The following is an 18877-nucleotide window of genomic DNA, read 5'->3' on the forward strand; positions in this document are numbered from 1 at the left end:
TAATGATGAGACCTTGTGAGATTAGGTGCAGAACTATAAGCTAAGAGAATATCTTAGAAGGGAAATTGAGAAAGAAATAAAACCTCAACAATTCTCAATATAATTAATATATAAGTGGGTGCAAGTGTTAGACAATAACGATGAAATTTAGGTGTGAGGTATTTAGTTATGAATTCTTAGAAAGATTGTATTAAGTACTATGATTAAGATTCCTTGCTGCTTAACACATAAATTTTCATATCTTCACTTATATATGTTAATCTTTTATAGAATTAAGTTTGATAAACTCCATTATCTCACCATATTAGACAACCTTTAGATATGATAAATAAATTATTAAATAAAGGTTTATCTCATTAATAATGGATCGATCATGATATTAGGTTTGACTCCAATCAATGTTTCAAGTCAAATTCATTTAAGGCTATGTCATCAGAATCCAAAATAACTTTAGATGAGGTTTGAATCTTTTTTAGTACTAATGATATTTTTTATCTTTTTGGATAAGAAATTAATCTTTTTAGGTTCGTAGATGACCCCAACAAAGCCCATATGATACGATAATGCTTTATAGAGCTAAAATTAATTTGAAATTAACAATTTCTTTAATTTTTTTAAAGCAAATTCAATATAAGTGATCTACCGTAAAAACATAGTAATAAAGATTATTTTCATAATTTTAAATAGGATTTATTTGTTTTAAATACCGAGTTAGATAATCTAAATGTATATGTAATATCGTGTATGGTATTATATATATATATATAATTATACATAACAAAATTATCCGATCAAAGTGATAATTTCCTTTATGATAGTATGTATAAAGTAAATATAGATAAAAATTGGTAACAAATAAAAATAAACAACATAGTGTAACGCTTTAAAAAATAACCAAAAACGTAATGAAATATAATCAATGAACAAAATTGTATTAAAATTTTCACAGATAAAGGTTCTTTTCCTTAAACACAAGGTGAGTATAATTGTGAGTTTGAATAATAGACTATTATTATAATATAGAAAAAATTAAGCATAATAACATTGTAAGAAATTTACTTTTAAAGTGTGTGGTATTTATATAACGGAATATTATTTCTATATATGTGCTCTACTTGTGATTAAAAACAAGTTGTTAGTATTCTTTTTTCTTTCTCCTTTCTATAAGTACAGTTCTGCATTAACAAATGAGGGAAGCCTTGTTAGTGATCAATGTTTAGAATAACTTGATTATTTTATATTTTCTAGAAATAGAAGTTAGTTAGTTTCTTCCCCTTAATAGTTATTACCTAACTTACTATATAAAGGCATTGCCTTGTGTAAGTCAAAGTAGTAGAATCATTAATGAATTTTTTCTCACTTTGACAATTCACAAAATCTCTCTCATTTCTCTTTCACAATTCTGTTACAAAACGGTTACTGATTCCTCTCCTCATTCTTCATCTGTTTTCTTCATCAATGGTGAGCAAGAGTTTCTACATGGTATCAGAGCTTCTTCATTGAAGAGGCTCTGCTACAATTCTGCTGCGCTGTGTTCTTCTCCTTCCTATTAAGGTTTCGATCTTTCATTATCTTTCTATTTCTTAAGATTTTGCGGTTCTGCAAATCTAGGTTTTGTTGTGAATTATCTACAATTCAAATCTCTGTGATTCTGCTGAAGTTGATTTTGTTGAAATGGAAAATCGTATTGGAAGTTTAATGAATCCGATTCAAGATCCTATTTCTCCTTTCTTCCTTCATCCTAATGAAAATCCTGGAGCTGTTTTAGTTTCAAATTTGCTGAATGGAAATAACTATCACTCGTGGTCTCGTGCAATGGCTATGTCACTGAAAATGAAGAATAAGTTGCAATTCATTGATGGATCATTGCCTAAACCTTCAACTGAATATCCTATGTTCATAGCTTGGGATAGATGTAACACTTTAGTTCTCTCTTGGTTAATTCAATCAATAGATTCCACTGTTGTGCAAAGTGTGATGTGGATGGAGACTGCTTTTGAGATTTGACATGATCTTCGTGAGAGATATTATCAAGGAGATGTCTATCGTATTTCAGAATTACTAACTGAGATTCACACTTACAAGCAAGGAGATCATTCTGTTGGATCCTATTTCACACATATCAAAGGTCTATGGCAAGAGTTTGACAACTTTAGACCTATTCCTCTTTGTTCATGCATCAATAAATGTGAATGTAGTTATACAACTAAGTCATACAGGGAAAATGATTATGTTATATGCTTTCTCAAAGGTCTCAATGAACAATATGAAAGTGTTAGGTCACAGATTATGCTGATGGATCCTTTGCCTACAATAAACAAGGTGTTCTCCTTACTTGTTCAGCAAGAGAGACATCTAAATATGCACTTAACTGAACCAAAATTGTTGATAAGTGTTGTGGATCATGGAAACACTTCAGAGAATGGACATAATTCTTATATGTCCAGTAGAGGCAGAGGCAGAGGAAGGAACTACCAAACTGGTAGGTTCCAATCTGGACAAGGAAGATGAAATAGTGTTTTGGGAAGGTTTCTTGGAGGCAGAGGCACAAAGATTTGTACATATTGTAACAAATCAGGACACACAATTGATCATTGTTATAGGAAGCATGGATTTCCTCTTAACTATCAGAGAAATGTGAACAATTTCACTGTTGAAGATAGTCAAGAAGAGTATGAGATTAGTGGCAATAGAACCAAAGATGAATTTGTCACTAAAGAGAAAGGTTTGATGATGCAGTTTACTCCTGAGCAACATAAGACTTTACTTTCTCTTATCCAACAATCATCCTTACAACAAAGCCATACTACAAATCAGTTAAGCACTACTCAGGCTGATAGTTCTAACACAAAACTTACCTCCGATACTCAAACTAGAGGTAATGTCTATATCATGTCATGTTTAGCCAAGTCTAGTCATTGGATTTTAGATACAGGAGCCACTGACCATGTGTGTTATACTATGTCAAGTTTTCATACATTCAAACAGATTAGTCCCATTCATGTCACTTTGCCTAATGGGAGTCAAGTGTCTACCAATATTTCAGGCACTGTGATGTTTTCCAGTAGTTTTTACCTGACTAATGTTTTGTACATTCCTTCCTTCTGTTATAATCTTGTGTCTGTTTCCAAGTTGACACATACCATTCCATGCAAACTAATCTTTGAAAACAATGTTTGTCATGTCCAGGAGCTCTTCTCTTTGAAGATGATTGGCATAGCTGAGCTCAAAGCTGGCCTTTATGCAATGGTTGCATCTCCTATGTCATTGCAAAAATCTTCTAAAAGTATTGTGTCTTTTAATACTTGTCATAGCAGTATCAATTCTTTTACAAAATACAATTGTAATGTTTGGCATAGTAGATTGGGACATCCCTCACATCAAAAACTTCTTGTAATGCAAAAGGACTTTCCTTTTATTCAATGTAGTAAGACTCTTGATCCATGTCATGTTTGTCATTTGGCAAAACAGAAAAGATTGCCTTATATTGACAGTGTTTCCAAATCTGTGCATTTGTTTGATTTAATTCATATGGATATTTGGGGTCCTATCTCTATACCTAGTACTTCTGGCCATAGATATTTCTTGACCATTGTGGAAGATAAGTCTAGGTTCACTTGGTTGTGTTTCTTAAGACTCAAATCAGAAGTGTCTCAATTGATTAAGTCTTTTACCTCCCTGGTTCAAACACAGTTTGGTGTTAAGGTGAAGTCTGTTAGGACTGATAATGGGAAAGAGTTTAGTATCCCTGACTTTTATGCTTCCAATGGAATTTTACACCAAACTTCATGTGTTGAAACACCCCAACAAAATGGTGTAGTTGAGAGAAAACACTAGCATATTTTAGGGGTAGTCAGGGCCCTCATTTTCCAGTCAAGCATTCCTCATTGCTTCTGGAATTATGCAATGTCTCATGCCATTCATTTGATCAATAGGCAACCATCTCTCTATTTGTCTCAACAATCACCTTATAGAGTGCTTTATGGTCGTGTTCCTGAAGTTTCTGACCTCAAGATTTTTGGTTGTTTGGCTTATGCTTCTACCATCATTGCTCATAGAACCAAGTTGGATCCTAGATCTAGAAAGTGTATTTTTCTAGGATTCCAACATGGAGTAAAGGGATACATCTTGCTTGATCTACAATCCTATGAAATATTCTTGTCTAGGCATGTGTTCTTCTATGAACATATGTTTCCTTTCTTAGAAAATACCCATACACAGAGTCCATCCCATCCTTCATCATTTGTTGTTCCTCTGTCAAGTCCTGTTCATAATGTCATTGACCCCTTTCCTGATATTATCACTTCTCATACATCTTTTTATAATAATCAAGAGTCTACATCAGTCACCCCTATCATCCCTAATTCCGTGTCTCAGTCATCACAAGATCATGTTGTTCCTTCAAATAGTTTACACAGTCATACTCCTTTTAGGAAATCCTCTAGAGTCAAACACAAACCTACAAATTTACAAGACTATCATTGTAATCTTTTGAAGTTTAGTGAGTTCTCTGCTACTACTACTCTGTGTCCTATGGTCAAGTACCCTTTGTCTAAGAGTCTGTTCTATTCCAACCTGTCCCTCAAACACAAACATTTCTCTTTTGCTATCTCTTCTGTTACTGAGCCTACTCACTATGGTGATGCAATTAAGGATGATTGTTGGAAACAAGCCATTACAAAGGAGCTTAATGCTCTGAACCAGAATAACACTTGGCTTCTTACTCCCATTCCTGCCAACAAGAAAACCATTGGATGTAAATGGGTTTTCAAGGTTAAACATAGAGCAGATGGATCTATTGAGAGGTATAAGGCCAGGTTGGTTGCAAAGGGGTTTACACAAACTGAAGGGGTTGACTACCTAGAGACTTTTAGTCCTGTAGTCAAGATGACCACCATCAGGGTTCTCTTAGCTTTGGCATCAATTAATAATTGGCATTTGCATCAATTAGATGTGAACACAGCTTTTCTTCATGGTGAGTTAAATGAAGAAGTTTACATGAAGATTCCTCCTGGCCTAGAAATCAAGTCCCCTGGTCTTGTGTGTAAGCTTCAAAAGTCTTTGTATGGGCTTAAACAGGCTAGTCGACAATGGCATGCTAAGCTCACTAGTGTGCTCATCCAATCTGGATATTGCAGATCATTCTCTGATCACTCTCTATATTTCAAGATCCACACACCTCACTTCACTGCCATACTAGTTTATGTTGATGATTTAGTATTCACGGGCAATGATATTGAGGAAATCACTCATATGAAGTCCATCCTGGACTCTAAGTTCAGCATTCAGGATCTTGGTCCCTTGAAATTTTTTCTAGGCATGGAAATTGCAAGGACCTCCAAGGGCATACATCTATATCAGAGGAAATATATCTTGGATCTTCTTCAAGAATCAGGTTTCCTTGCTACTAAACCTTGTTCCACCCCTATGGACTATAGTAGCAAGCTCATCCACTCTCAATTTGGTACCCCTTTAAAGGATTCATCTTCCTACAGAAGGTTGATTGGCAAACTCCTTTATCTTACTCATACTCGCCCTGATCTTTCATTTGTTGTTGGACATCTCAGTCAGTTTGTGGCCAGTCCTACAGATCTTCACTTTGCCTCAGCTGTTCGAATTCTCAAATATTTGAAGAGTTCTATCACTCAGGGTCTTTTCTTTCCTGCCACCAGTGATTTTCAGGTGAAGGGTTACTCTGATTCTGATTGGGCAGCATGCCCTGATACCAGAAAATCTGTTTCTAGCTATTGTTTCTTTCTTGGCTCTTCCTTGGTTTCTTGGAAAAGCAAGAAACAACAAACAGTTTCTCGTTCTTCTGCTGAAACAGAGTATCGTGCCATGGCCTTAGCAGCTTGTGAAGCTCAATGGCTTATTCGTCTTCTGCAAGAACTTGGGATCAATCACTCTGATTCGGTTAAATTATATTGTGACAACCAATCAGTAATGCATATAGCAGCCAATCCTGTTTTTCACGAAAGAACGAAACACATTGAGGTGGATTGTCACACAATTAGAGAAAGAGTTCAATCCAAGCTCATTCACTTAATGCCTATTCCTTCTTCTTCTCAAGTTGCTGACATTTTACCAAACCGTTATCTCCTACTGTGTTCTTCATGATGCATTCCAAGCTAGGCATGCTTAATGTTCACATTCCTAGCTTGAAGGGGGCTGTTAGTGATCAATGTTTAGAATAACTTGATTATTTTATATTTTCCAGAAATAGAAGTTAGTTAGTTTCTTCCCCTTGATAGTTATTACCTAACTTACTATATAAAGGCATTGCCTTGTGTAAGTCAAAGTAGCAGAATCATTAATGAATTTTTTCTCACTTTGACAATTCACAAAATCTCTCTCATTCCTCTTTCTCTCTTTCACAATTCTGTTACAAAACGGTTACTGATTCCTCTCCTCATTCCTCATCTGTTTTCTTCATCAATGGTGAGCAAGAGTTTCTACAAGCCTCTAACCAAAAATGTTAAAATGTCAAATAGAAAATTGCACATACTTAAGTAAGAGTTCTTTTTACATTGCTGATTCATCTTTAATAATAAATACTACTCCTAAATATAAATAATACATCTAAATAAACTTATTGTATATAAAATGAGAATATTATCCATATAATTTTATTTTAAAAATCTATACACAATTAATATATGTTCCTAAAAAAGTATGTAACAATATGATTAATAATTATTTATATTTAATAATGTTTCACTCTTTAAAAAAGTAATTTAAATAAATTGTAAATGATATAGTGATTATATTAATCTTTACATTATCACTATATAAATATTTCACTCTATAAATATAATACTTAATGCCAAAATGGAAAGTGTTTTGATTCTAGATGCAAACGTCATTATCGCATTTAAATATTTAAATATTTTGTAATGTTTCATTTATTTTCTTATGCTATTAGTCATTTTCACCCTATACACTAAAGTGATCTCATCATCTCACACAATGATAATGAATATGAGTTATAGCCCATAACTGCAATGTAAATTTAAAAAACAAAAACGTTAACAATTATTTTAAGTATATTATTAAGAAAGAAAAAAGAAGTTCATTTTAAAATTGATGTTTTAAGTGTTGATTTAAAATTGTAATATTAAATTCATTATGATGTATTTTTAAACTAACTCTTTTAGTTCACTTTCATACACAAGTATGATAACCTTTTTCCAATCTAAACAATAAAATCAAATTCATTTAATTGTGTTAAAGAATACGCTTAGAATCTTTATTATCTATTAAATGCAATAGTTAAGTTTTAAATTAAATGATATATTGCTAGTAAAATGAAGTAGGAAAGCGAATGACACAAAAAATGGAAAACACAAGTATGCTGATAATTTATTGATATTTAACAGTAATAACATCCTTTTAGAAATATGGAGAAAGAATCTCATAAAGAAATATAATATATGACGATGGTGTCATCATTGAGAATGAATCTTTTAATATACAAATAATATTACTCTATACATCTTCGAAGTCATTCATACTTCATCCATGTTTATCGTTAACCAAAGTGAGTTGAGTCTAAAAAGAAAAAATAATATACAAATTTTGCAAGAATACTAATTTATAAAAAATAAACTCTAATGATAAATTACATGAAACATGTCATTTGACCATAATAATGTAGAGGAAATTCAGACAAAATGAAACTCAAATTGAAATGAAATTGAAAACATTATATATAGAGGCAATGGCATTGAACTCATTGCCACCCCTTTCCCCCACTTCACTATCAATTCTCCGTTCACCACCACCGCCGGCGCAGCCAACTCTGCCGCCGTTTATGGCTAAGGGTCGCAAATTAACGACCAGTCGTAGCGAGCGTTTTTTGGGAACCTATGCCAACGGTTACAGCCACCACTCCGCCGTCGCTGATTCATCCGAGCTCCGGGAAGAGGATATCTGGTCCATGGAGGAAGACGGCGGCACGAATGTCACCAACGGCGAGTGGGAGCCTCACGCTGAGATCAACGGCGGAAGCATCTCCGTTCGGAGCAGACATCGGATTTCCGGTGAGCCCCACCGTCAAGTTGGTGGCCTCTCCCTGGCGTTCGAAGATCCGGCGATTAATGGCACGATGACGCCGGCGACAAGGATCGTACACCAGTTCCGCTCGCAAAATGATGGCGTGGCATCACCGCGTGTGCGCCACGTCACGTCGTCGTTGCCGGTGAACGTGCCGGACTGGAGCAAGATTCTCCGGGTTGACTCGGTCGGCTCATTTCATGAAGGAGACGACGACGATTTTGATGAGGAAGAATCCGATATGGTTCCGCCGCATGAGTACTTGGCGCGAAGCCGAAACGCGGCGGCGAATTCGGTGTTTGAGGGGGTGGGCCGGACCTTGAAAGGCCGTGACATGAGCAGGGTTCGTGACGCAGTGTGGAGTCAAACCGGGTTCAATGGATGATGAACCGGTTTGGTATGTGTAGTTGTGTGGACAGATGTTGAGGTTAATAAAAAAATATTTTTGAGAGTTTGTTATCAAATATAAACAATTATTATAAAATATGCAGGAAGGGTTGATGGGCTAGGGGGTGGGCATCTTCTCTATCACATGTGCTATGATTGGTAAAAGAAAATACATTTAAATTAAAAAAATATGATTATTAAATATTTTTCTGATCAATCATGGTTTATAGAGTGTTTTGATAGCTGAGATGCTCAAAGGGATCTACCCTATTTATATTGGATTGATCGTTGTTGTATTTGTTAATTAGTAGATTTAAGGTGGTTGTTAATTATTAATTAGTTAAAAATTGCTAAAAAAAAAAGCAAAATTGATGTAGATTTAGATTTATTTTAGTTGTTTATGGCCTTTGGTGTGTTTTTCTTGGCAATGATGACTCCTTGTCCATTTCCAAGAGCAAATTTTATGAGTTAGACATTTCTATTAATGAAGAGACAAGTGTTTCAAAAAAGTAAAGAAAAATGCAATCTTCAATTATATATATATATCATTTTGATTATAATGAAATCTCACTATTATTATTAAAAACAAGTGAAAAATATACACTTGACTCTCCATTAATAGTTACTCAAATTTTATGTGTTACAAAATACATCACTTCATATACTATAACTTATAATCGGTTGAAAAATTTAATTTTTTTAACTTAAATATATTTTTCAATAAATCAGTTAACATATTTTCTCAGACAACAAATGTGTTTTTGTTTGTGCTCTTTATCATCCATGAGGAAACCTAATAAGCATTAGTTAGCATGTGTATGAAAATTTTACTTGTAATTCCCGAATTCATCATCTGCTCAGGCTAAAACCACCTTATTGTTAATCATGGATAATTTTGTATTCCAACTTTCTGTTTTCTCAGTGAACTTTATCAATTCTGACAGAAAAAATACTAAAAAGATGAATCCAAAAGCTGAAACTCATACCTAGTAGATAGCAACGCTGAGAAAGCAATTCATCATTAGTATAATTCCGTAGGTTTTGTGACAACTAAAAAATATGCCAAAGGTTTGAAGATCACAAGACTAAGAACATCATCTTCATTAAAAAGTGTTTTAAGGTCACTTTGGTTGGTTGGTTCTAGTGAAAATAATGAGAATAAGGTACATTCTTATTTCACTACCTTTTTGACATAAGGACTCAATTTGTCAAGAGAAAGGAAATATAAAAGTTTATGTCTTCTTAATGCGCTTTATTTGCTTCCCTTCAATGGACGGCTTATTTTTTCTCTCCTTATATATAATATGATAATATGAACGTAACATTCATGTTTTAGGAAATAAATTTTACCCTCGGATAAAATTATGTACTAGTATTCTAGTATAAGTTTGAAATTAAGTTTTTACAGTACGTATTCAAAATGACTGAAATTTGATTCTAAAGCAAAACAAACCTGTCATGGATGGGTTTTTGTTTTTATTTTTAGATGTAACGTGTGTAAGGTGTTTTTTAAATCGAATAATAGCAATATCATTATTATAGGGTAGAACACTAAATTTAGAATATTAAATAGCATTCCTGTTCTGCTTTACAATATTAATAAACGAATAAAAGTATTCAAGTTAACCATAAATGATAAATCTCATTTTAATCACTAATTTATGCATATAGAAATCCAACTTGTAAGAAAAGTTCATTTTAATCCCTAATTTACAGAATAAAGTTTTTTACACTGTCAGCCCATCATCCACCATTAATTTATATTACTTTTATTTGAGAGTCAATAATAATTAATAAATCAATGGTGGATGATTGACTGACAGTGTAAAAAATATTTACACTGTTATTGTATACATATTAAATCCTTAAAATGATATCAACTTTATATAAAATCCCAAGAATGATTAGAAGATAAATGTATTATTACCTACTCTTTGAAAATAAGATAACCAGAAGAGACAGTTTGACCTATTGACCGTAACTTAAAAATGACTTTGATTTACAGACTTAATCAGATTAGATATTGGACTACTTTGAATAGGAAAAATTCTGATCCGACCATATTAAACTTGATTAAAACGAAATAACCTAATAAGTCAAACGGTTTACTTAAAATAAAAAAACAAAATATTACTCTAACATTTTGTTTTATTCTAGTTCAAAATAAGATGGGCATATATTTCTTCAATAAATTATACATACTTATTAATTATATAAAATTTTGCATTTGTATAATTATATATAACATCGTTCAGCCCAACCAAAGAATTTAGTCGGTTAAACTTAATACAAGATCTTTTCCATTTTTTTCCGATTTGATGTCTTACAGAATATCTTAACATTACAACTAACTGTTTCTTAGCAATCTTGGGTTCAACAATCATCACCCAAAACTTGTGAATAAAGTGCACCTCCAAAGCCTGCATTCATGTCAATCAAAATCCCAATCCCAAATTTATAATTTTGTAAGCATTATACTCCTAACATGTTTTTCTCATGATTTGTGTCTCTCTTGATAAGATTCAGCTATGAACTTTAGATTAATATCCTCGGATATTCGAGGAGGAACCGCAAAAAATAGGGCAGAAAGCTTCTTCGATATCCTTCAACAACTTCACCTTAACATTAATCAACAACAATCAAGTCCTAATCACACTATTTGAAGTCAACTACATGGGTCGAATAATATTATTTTAACAAAACATTAATCTTTAATTTTTTTTAATTTTTTTGTCTATGGTTTTTGTTGGTCTAAATATGCCTCTAAAATGGATTAATCCTCATTTCATCTGCTTTCCTATTAAGGGTTTTTAAAGATCTCATTTATACATGTCCAAACCATAAGGCATGATTCTATTGTCTTTTTTATAATAAGAGTTATCACAACTGTCTCTAACGCATTCATTTTTAATCACACCTTATATACTATGTTCACTCATCCAACATAACATTCACATCTCTACTACATATTTTTGTTGAACATTTTACCGTTGAACATCCAAGCTCATATAATATTGTAGGTCTTGTTTTGTACGCTAAAATTTCCCTTTACATTTGGGTGACACCTTTCTATTGCATATAACACTTGATGCACTATGCCGCATCATCTGCTCCACTTGAATCATCTGCTTTACACCCTTTGTGGTGTATGATCGACTAAAGATACTTAAATCTATGGACTTGTGATATGACATGATCTATAATGTTTATGTGTTTCTTACTAAATTTATACTTCATATACTCTTCTTAATACGACCTATGTGAAAGTTACATGATATTAAAGCTTGTCTTTATATTTCTAGCTCCTCATTTAATTCCTCTCTTGATTTTCCATCAAGAAATATCATCTACAAAAAAACATGCATTGTAACATCGGTTCTTGGATATGCTCAATAAACACATCCAAGATCAACGTAAACAAGTAGTGGCTCAATGTTGACCCTTGGTTTAGTCTTGTAACAATTGAAAAATCTTATGAGACTTCATATTCTGTTCTCACCCAAGTCATGACCTCATAATACATATCTTTGACTATTCAAATGTTGACAATTTGAACTTCTTTCTTCTATAGAGTTTTCCACAATATATCTCTAGATATCTTATCACATGTCTTCTCTAAATTAATGAAAACCACATGGAAATCTCTTCAGTATCTCTACATCAATCATCATGGCAAGTATATAACATCCAAGGTCGAACTTCTCGATATAAAACCAAATTGATTTTTCAGTAATGTGAGTCTCTTGTCTCAACCTCCACTCACTTATTCATTATCATAGCTTTGTAGTATAATAACTCATAAGCTTAATCTTGTAGTTTGCACAATTTTTTTATATCTCCCTTGTTCTTATAAATAAGGATTATATTGTTTCTCCTCCACTTATCTACCATCTTAAATCTCATAATTTTATTAAACAACTTATAGCAAACTAATGTCATATTCTCTTAGAACCCTCCAGATCTCAATAACTATATTATATGGTCCATCTAATTTGTCAATTATCCATCCTTTTCAAAGCTTCTTCAACCTCCATGTCCTGAATTCTATGGCGGAAAATGTATAATTTTGATCATCTCTTTAGTGTTTAACATATAAAATATGCAAGGAATTATGGTTGTCATTGAAAAACTTATGAAAATAGTTCTTCCATCTTTCATTAATATCTTTGTCATTCACCAAAACTTTTCCATCTTCATATTTAATACATTTCACTTTATCCAAGTCTCTTGTTTTCATTACATACTCTTTGTAAGCCTATAGATATTTCTTTCTCATCCCTTGCTATCTACTGATCTGTATAACTTATCTTACGCTAAATGATAAACTTAATCTCCTTCTCTCTACCATTTTATGCAAACAAATTATTATATACCACAAACAAATTTGAGCGCGAAGCAATTAAAATCAAACTAATCAACTTGTTCTTTTCTCTACCTTAACTGCAATTTAGGCTAATCATGACCTTCCCCATATTCTATAGGATAATGCTACTGGAAGGTCTAGAGTAATGAAGTAACGATCCACTATCCTCAATCACCTTCCATACATAAATATTTCAATATTATAATTCTACCTTGTTGGCTTTATACACCAAGTATGATCTAGTTCCAGTGTAACTAGATGCTAATACCTTCCGAGCTGAGGTTGGGTGAAAGAATGCTAGCTGAGTACGTTCAAGCACAATACCCACGCAGTAGTTGAGCCTATCTATAGTTATTGGCTCTTTTTTAACCAATGCTGTTAACCATTGATTAATTCAATTACCCTGTGCAGGTCAAGGTGTGTAATATAAGGTGTAGAAGACACTATCTTTTAAGTTTCTCTTCATACACTACAAAAGTAATGTGAAATTATAATATTACCTCACTGCATCTAGCAATTGGCTAGCAATGCATTTTCTTCTGTTGGAGGGAGTGACCCAAATGGTTCTAATGCCACAAATAGCAGGTACTGCTTTGTTTTCACAGAAGATCGCCCCACCATGGGATCCATCCATCACCTCAGCATGACCCACTGAAGTGGTTCTTTTTTCTACTTCCCTTTGGAAAATAATATTCCCAAACTGGAGAGTTGTTGAATTTGATTTTGTTTCCTTCTTCCTTGCACTATCGGAATGTCCAGAAATTGAGCAAGACATAACTTTGAATGCTTCTTCAATTGGTTCTGCAACTAGACACCCGACAATCCTATGCTGAGAAATGAACAGATAGACCTGTATATATAATAATACCGTGTCAATGAACAGATCAAGAGAAGGTAGTCAATAGACTCAATCTCCAAAACTTGTTCACAAGACACTAGAAACTGGAATGGAATCAATCAATCAATCAAAAGAAATGATAAATATGTATTACATGATAGATTGAATTTCAAAATACTCACTCAAGTTTTACGCTCTTGGAAAGTTACCCCACTAGTTGAAGTCTTTGCTAGCCACTTGACCTTTTGAACTTTTAGGATTCACAATTTTACCCCCGGAATATAACCAAGTTCCATACAACTTTACTTCTCAATACTAAGAAGTCTTTAGCTGGAAAAAATTAAACGTATTGACATGGTTGGTGTTAAAGTAAAAAAGGACTAATAGAAGTAATGAATCACTAAATGTTCATAGTTACAGTAAATAATTTCCTAAAATTAAAACTTACAGAATAATTCGGTACAAGTTTGAAGTTAAAATTGGTAATTTTCAGATTCACCTATATAATAAACCGAACATAATCTATGCATAAAAAAAGTTTCTTCAGGAGAAGGAAAACATAATTTACCTTACAGAGTTCATGGCCTATCCATCCACTTCCAAATTCAATTTCCATCATCTTAACAACCTCTTCAACCTGTCAGGATATCAATTCCCCAATTAATTGCTACACACCAAAAAAGGGAAAGCATTGAAAAATAAATACAGCTGGGTAACAAGAGAATATATTTTCAGAAACTTAAGCTAAGAACCTTGTTTCTGTGAGCAGATGGGTCAGTGTTTAAGATCAAAATGATTCGACCCCCTTTGACACTGACCATAGGGACAACCGTTTCGCTGGTCCAACCCTGCAGAACAGAATTGACAATTGGAATAAGATAAACTGTGTCAGACATGGGTTAAACGGAGAGAATTCAGTGTAAATTACTCTGAATTGGATCCCCTGTGTGTAATGTTTATGAAAATCCTTGTGAGTTTTCTCATCCTCGGCATCACCAGGAGCAAACTTGACCCCACAGGTAGAACAAGTGCATAATAGGAAATCGGATTGACCACAGTCTAGGTGAAATTGTGCATAGCTCCTGTTCTTGTTCTTAACAACTGTTGTTCCCACTATGGTCAATTCTTCTTGTTCTGAACATGAAACAGACGAGTTAGGGTTGGATCTTGTTTGTGTTCTAGTCTGACCATAAGTGGTGGAGATATGGTGTTCCTTGTTCTCCCAGGTAGTTAATTCGTCAATGTGGGATGTAGGAGCATAAGCCGGGGGGCATTTAAAGAAAGAGCTAATCTTGGACTGCATCTGCAATTTATATGGAATGGAACGATACTCCTTCATCCAGCATTAACCTAAAAAGCTTTAAAGTGATCAATTTCCACTTCTCTGTAGTTTTTACCTTACCTTAAAAAAACGAAAAAAACAAAACATGCATTCATAAACCATTTTGGAAACAGACTTAGTACTGTGGCAGCACTCATAATTCATCCAGGATTAACCTAAAAGGCTAAGAGTGATCAAGTTCCACATCTCTTTAGTCTTTACCTAACCTTCAAATAAAAGGGGCACAAAAGCAAAATCTAAACAACGAAAGCAAAGCACAACTACTAAAATCACATAAGCTTACTCAAACAAACACCTTGTACACAATGTTTAAAAACATATTAAACTACAGAACCAAGCAGGAAGCAAAAATAAATAAACACAAGTGGAATGCAAGAGTAGAAACAGAAAATTGTGATCATACCATGTACAGTGTTTTAGACCAAACCATGTAATGAAACCTCCTTCCCAAGAAAAAGAATGGAGAAAGAAACAACATGGGTCAGCAACCACCAAAAACAAACGTTTCAAATAAGAATTCCAAAACATCATTTTAAGGCAACATTTTAGTTGGTTTTACATGTATAGTGTTTTAGACCAAATGTTTTAATCAGAGTTAGCACCTTATAAAGAAAAGGCTACATGAATTCGAATATCAATCAATCAACAATATCAAATCTGATAAGGGAAGATATTGTTAGAGGGTAGTTAGAGGATATTTGTAACTGTTTTCTTTTTTAGAAAGTTGTTATCTGGCACAGTTGGCTATAAATAGCAACTGTAACCGTTTGTGAATAATAACAAATTTTCCAGAATTATAATCTTCTTGCAATTCTTCTTTCAATCTCAATACACAATTCTCGGAATCCTTTCTCTCATAGGAATCCTTTCTCTCATAGGAATCCTTGCTTCTTTTCTCAATCATCTTCTTCGAATTTCCATAAATTCCTAGAACCACAATTTTCACCTTAACAATTGGTATCAGAGTAGGTTTGTCCTCGGCACAATCAGTTTTCCATGGCAGAATCCACTCGAAGTCAAGCATCGTTGAGTGAAGTTGAAGATCGTTAGGAGAGTCGCATGTCAGCAAAGATTGAATCCAAGATGATAGAATTGGCAGGTTCTATCCAGAAATCTTTGAGTGATTCTTTAAAATTGACAATGGAGGAGTTGCTTAAGAACAATACAGAGGGACAAGAGGATTCTGCTTGGTCAAGGGCCACTAATGCAGGGGAAAGAAGACACAATTCGAACTACTCTTGTGGTACTCGTTTATCAAGAATGGAATTCCCTCGTTTTAATGGTGATAATGTGAAACAATGGATATATCAGTGTGAAACTTACTATGTAACTGATAACACACTGGAAGAATTCAAGGTTAAGTTGGTAGTGATTCATTTTGAAGGAAGAGCTTTACAATGGTACCATGCTTTTGTTAAGTCACTATGGACAAGTTCATGGCCAAGTTGGGGGGAATATGTTCAAATGTTGATAGAAAGATTTGGGGAGGTTTGTGATGACCCCATGGTGGAATTGATGAACTTGAGGCAAAAAGGTCATGTTGCTGACTATCATGAGGAATTCGATGCCATTATTACAAGATTGGAGTTGTTTGAAGAATATACTCTGAGTTGCTTCTTGGGGGGTCTGAAACAGGATGTCCAGATGATGGTTAGAATGTTTCCGCCACAGTTGGTGAGAAAAGCCTTTGCCTTGGCCAAGCTGTACGAGTCTGCTAATAATCACAATCCTCTCACACAATTCCCTGCCAAAGCAAGTAAGCCACCTCTTCTTCCAAAACCTCTCAATTCTGCTAAACCTGTTCTTCCCAGTGAGCCTGTGTTGGAAGCAGCTAAGGCTAAGCTACCTTAGAGGAAGAGTTTGACCCCTGCATATATGAATGAAAGAAGAGCCAAGGGGCTATGTTACTTCTGTGACACTCCCTTTACACCATAACACAGTTTGTTTCACAAGAAGCTTCAGTTACATGTTATAGAGGTAGAGGACCAGAGTGAAGATGAAGAAGAGATCAAGGAATTACAGCCAGAGACCAAAGATTATGGGCAACCACAAATATCTGTCAATGCTTTAACAGGGATGGTAAGTTTCAGAACAATGCGGGTTACAGGGCATTATCTCAAAAAACCATTGCACATTCTCATAGATAGTGGGAGTACACATAACTTCTTGGACATACAAAGAGCAAAGACCATTGGTTGCAAGATTGAGGAGTTAGATCCACTCATGGTCACTGTGGCTGATGGTAATAAATTGAAGATTTGGCAATTGTGAGGAATTTTCTTGGACTATTCAGCATACCACCTTCACATATGATATAATGTTAATTCCATTGGGATGTTGCGATGTAGTTTTGGGAATCGAGTGGTTAGTAACTCTAGGGGACATTACCTAGAATTTTGACAAGTTAACTATAGATTTCAAGGCTCATGGAATGAGGCATGTCCTTAGAGGGTCTTCTACTGGTGGGAAAAAAACCATTAAGAACCAACAATTGGAGAGAATATGGTCTGAAGGAATTCATTTGTCCATGCTGCAGGTTTGCAACATAGAAGGAGGGTTGTTTCAATCCATCACCACTCATGCAGAACAACCTCCACTTCCAAGAGAAATTGCACAAGTCCTAGATAGGTTTGCCAAATTTTTTGAAGAACCTACTCACTTACCCCCTATGAGAGTGGGTCACAACCATCAAATTCCATTACTACAAGGTAGTAATCCAGTAAATAAGAGGCCCTACAGGTATGCTAAACACCAAAAAGACATTATTGATAAATTGGTGCAGGACATGTTATCATCTGGCATAATTCAGAACAGTTGTAGTTCTTATGCTAGTCCAGTGGTGTTAGTGGGCAAAAAGGATTGCTCTTGGAGGTTATGTGTGGACTATAGAGAATTAAACAAAGGCACAGTGAAAGACAGGTTTCCTTTACCTCTAATAGAGGACCTCATGGATCAACAATTTTCTCTAAATTGGATCTTCGAGCTGGCTACCATCAAGTAAGGATGGATTCCTCTGATATTCACAAAACAACATTCAAGACTCATGGTGGGCATTATGAATACTTGGTGATGCCTTTTGGTTTGATAAATGCCCCTGCTACATTTCAGGGACTTATGGATGCAGTATTTTGTAAGTTTCTCAGAAAATTTCTTATTGTCTTTTTTTATGATATTTTGATATATAGTAAGATATTGGATGAGTATCTAGATCACCTATATAGAGTTTTGTTGATAATGGAAGAAAACTGTTTGTTTGCTTAAATGTCCAAGTGTTACTTTGGAGTCGAGAAGGTGGAGTATTTGGGGCACTTCCTTTCTAGAGAAGGTGTCTCAACTGACCCTGCTAAAATTACTGCTGTTAAGGATTGACCACTGCCTAGCACCTTGAAATAGTTAAGAGGATTTTTGGGCCTTGCAGGCTACTACAAAAGGTTTGTAAAGGGGTATGGTGGGGTAGCCAAACCACTCACTGAGATGCTCAAGAAGGACAATTTCTCTTGGATTCGTGAAGCAAAGATTCCTTTTGAGCAGCTTAAGAACTTGTTGATCACTACTCCAGTGCTTGCCTTGCTTGATTTTTCGAGGCCATTTGTAGTTGAGGTGGATGCTTCAGGGACTGGTTTGGGGGCAGTGTTGATGCAAGACCATCATCCAATAGCATATGTTAGTAGAGTTTTGAGTGTTCAACAACAAGCATTCTCTACTTATGAGAAGGAGTTAATAGCTGTAGTGTTTGCTGTCCAAAAGTGGCGACATTACTTGCTAAATACACACTTTGTTATCAAGACTGATCATCGTAGTTTGAAATACATGCTAGATCATAGATTGACAACTGCTTTTCAACAAAAATGGTTGGTTAAGTTGATGGAGTTTGATTTTGCTATTGAGTACAAGC

At 34.4% G+C, this 18877-nt stretch overlaps 3 protein-coding genes across 4 annotated transcripts; 2 read left to right on the forward strand and 1 right to left on the reverse strand.

Moving 5' to 3' along the window:
• On the forward strand, positions 7703-8510 carry LOC109334883. The gene has a single exon (XM_019570873.1). The coding sequence runs from the start codon at positions 7718-7720 to the stop codon at positions 8435-8437; it is 720 nt and encodes a 239-aa protein (XP_019426418.1). The 5' UTR covers positions 7703-7717; the 3' UTR covers positions 8438-8510.
• On the reverse strand, positions 12786-15639 carry LOC109333799 (protein CHROMOSOME TRANSMISSION FIDELITY 7-like). 2 transcript variants are annotated; one of them, XM_019569372.1, is made up of 5 exons: positions 15386-15639; positions 14569-14990; positions 14393-14488; positions 14209-14277; positions 12786-13652 (listed from the first exon to the last, which is right to left on the reverse strand). In XM_019569372.1, the coding sequence occupies exons 2-5, from the start codon at positions 14977-14979 to the stop codon at positions 13299-13301; spliced, it is 930 nt and encodes a 309-aa protein (XP_019424917.1). In that variant the 5' UTR covers positions 14980-14990; positions 15386-15639; the 3' UTR covers positions 12786-13298. The 2 variants fall into 2 exon arrangements, with proteins under 2 accessions (XP_019424917.1, XP_019424916.1); XM_019569371.1 differs by having other exon boundaries at positions 15138-15639.
• Positions 16042-17983, forward strand: LOC109333995. Its single transcript, XM_019569572.1, has 3 exons — positions 16042-16802; positions 16923-17224; positions 17397-17983. The coding sequence occupies exons 1-3, from the start codon at positions 16042-16044 to the stop codon at positions 17981-17983; spliced, it is 1650 nt and encodes a 549-aa protein (XP_019425117.1).

This window comes from Lupinus angustifolius, chromosome LG19, assembly GCF_001865875.1.
Source record: "Lupinus angustifolius cultivar Tanjil chromosome LG19, LupAngTanjil_v1.0, whole genome shotgun sequence".
Taxonomy (NCBI): domain Eukaryota; kingdom Viridiplantae; phylum Streptophyta; class Magnoliopsida; order Fabales; family Fabaceae; genus Lupinus; species Lupinus angustifolius.

Excerpts from the sequence above, each read along its gene's own strand:
- LOC109334883 (XM_019570873.1), top strand. The coding sequence starts at position 7,718 with ATGGCATTGAACTCATTGCCACCCCTTTCCCCCACTTCACTATCAATT.
- LOC109333799 (XM_019569372.1), bottom strand. The coding sequence starts at position 14,979 with ATGAAGGAGTATCGTTCCATTCCATATAAATTGCAGATGCAGTCCAAG. Across the intron at positions 14,489-14,568 it reads CACAGGGGATCCAATTCAGA|GGTTGGACCAGCGAAACGGT; the intron begins GTAATTTACACT and ends TCTGTTCTGCAG. Across the intron at positions 13,653-14,208 it reads TAGGCCATGAACTCTGTAAG|GTCTATCTGTTCATTTCTCA; the intron begins GTAAATTATGTT and ends TTATATATACAG.
- LOC109333995 (XM_019569572.1), top strand. The coding sequence starts at position 16,042 with ATGTCAGCAAAGATTGAATCCAAGATGATAGAATTGGCAGGTTCTATC. Across the intron at positions 16,803-16,922 it reads GTTCTTCCCAGTGAGCCTGT|TTTGTTTCACAAGAAGCTTC; the intron begins GTTGGAAGCAGC and ends ACCATAACACAG. Across the intron at positions 17,225-17,396 it reads CATGGTCACTGTGGCTGATG|ATTTCAAGGCTCATGGAATG; the intron begins GTAATAAATTGA and ends AGTTAACTATAG.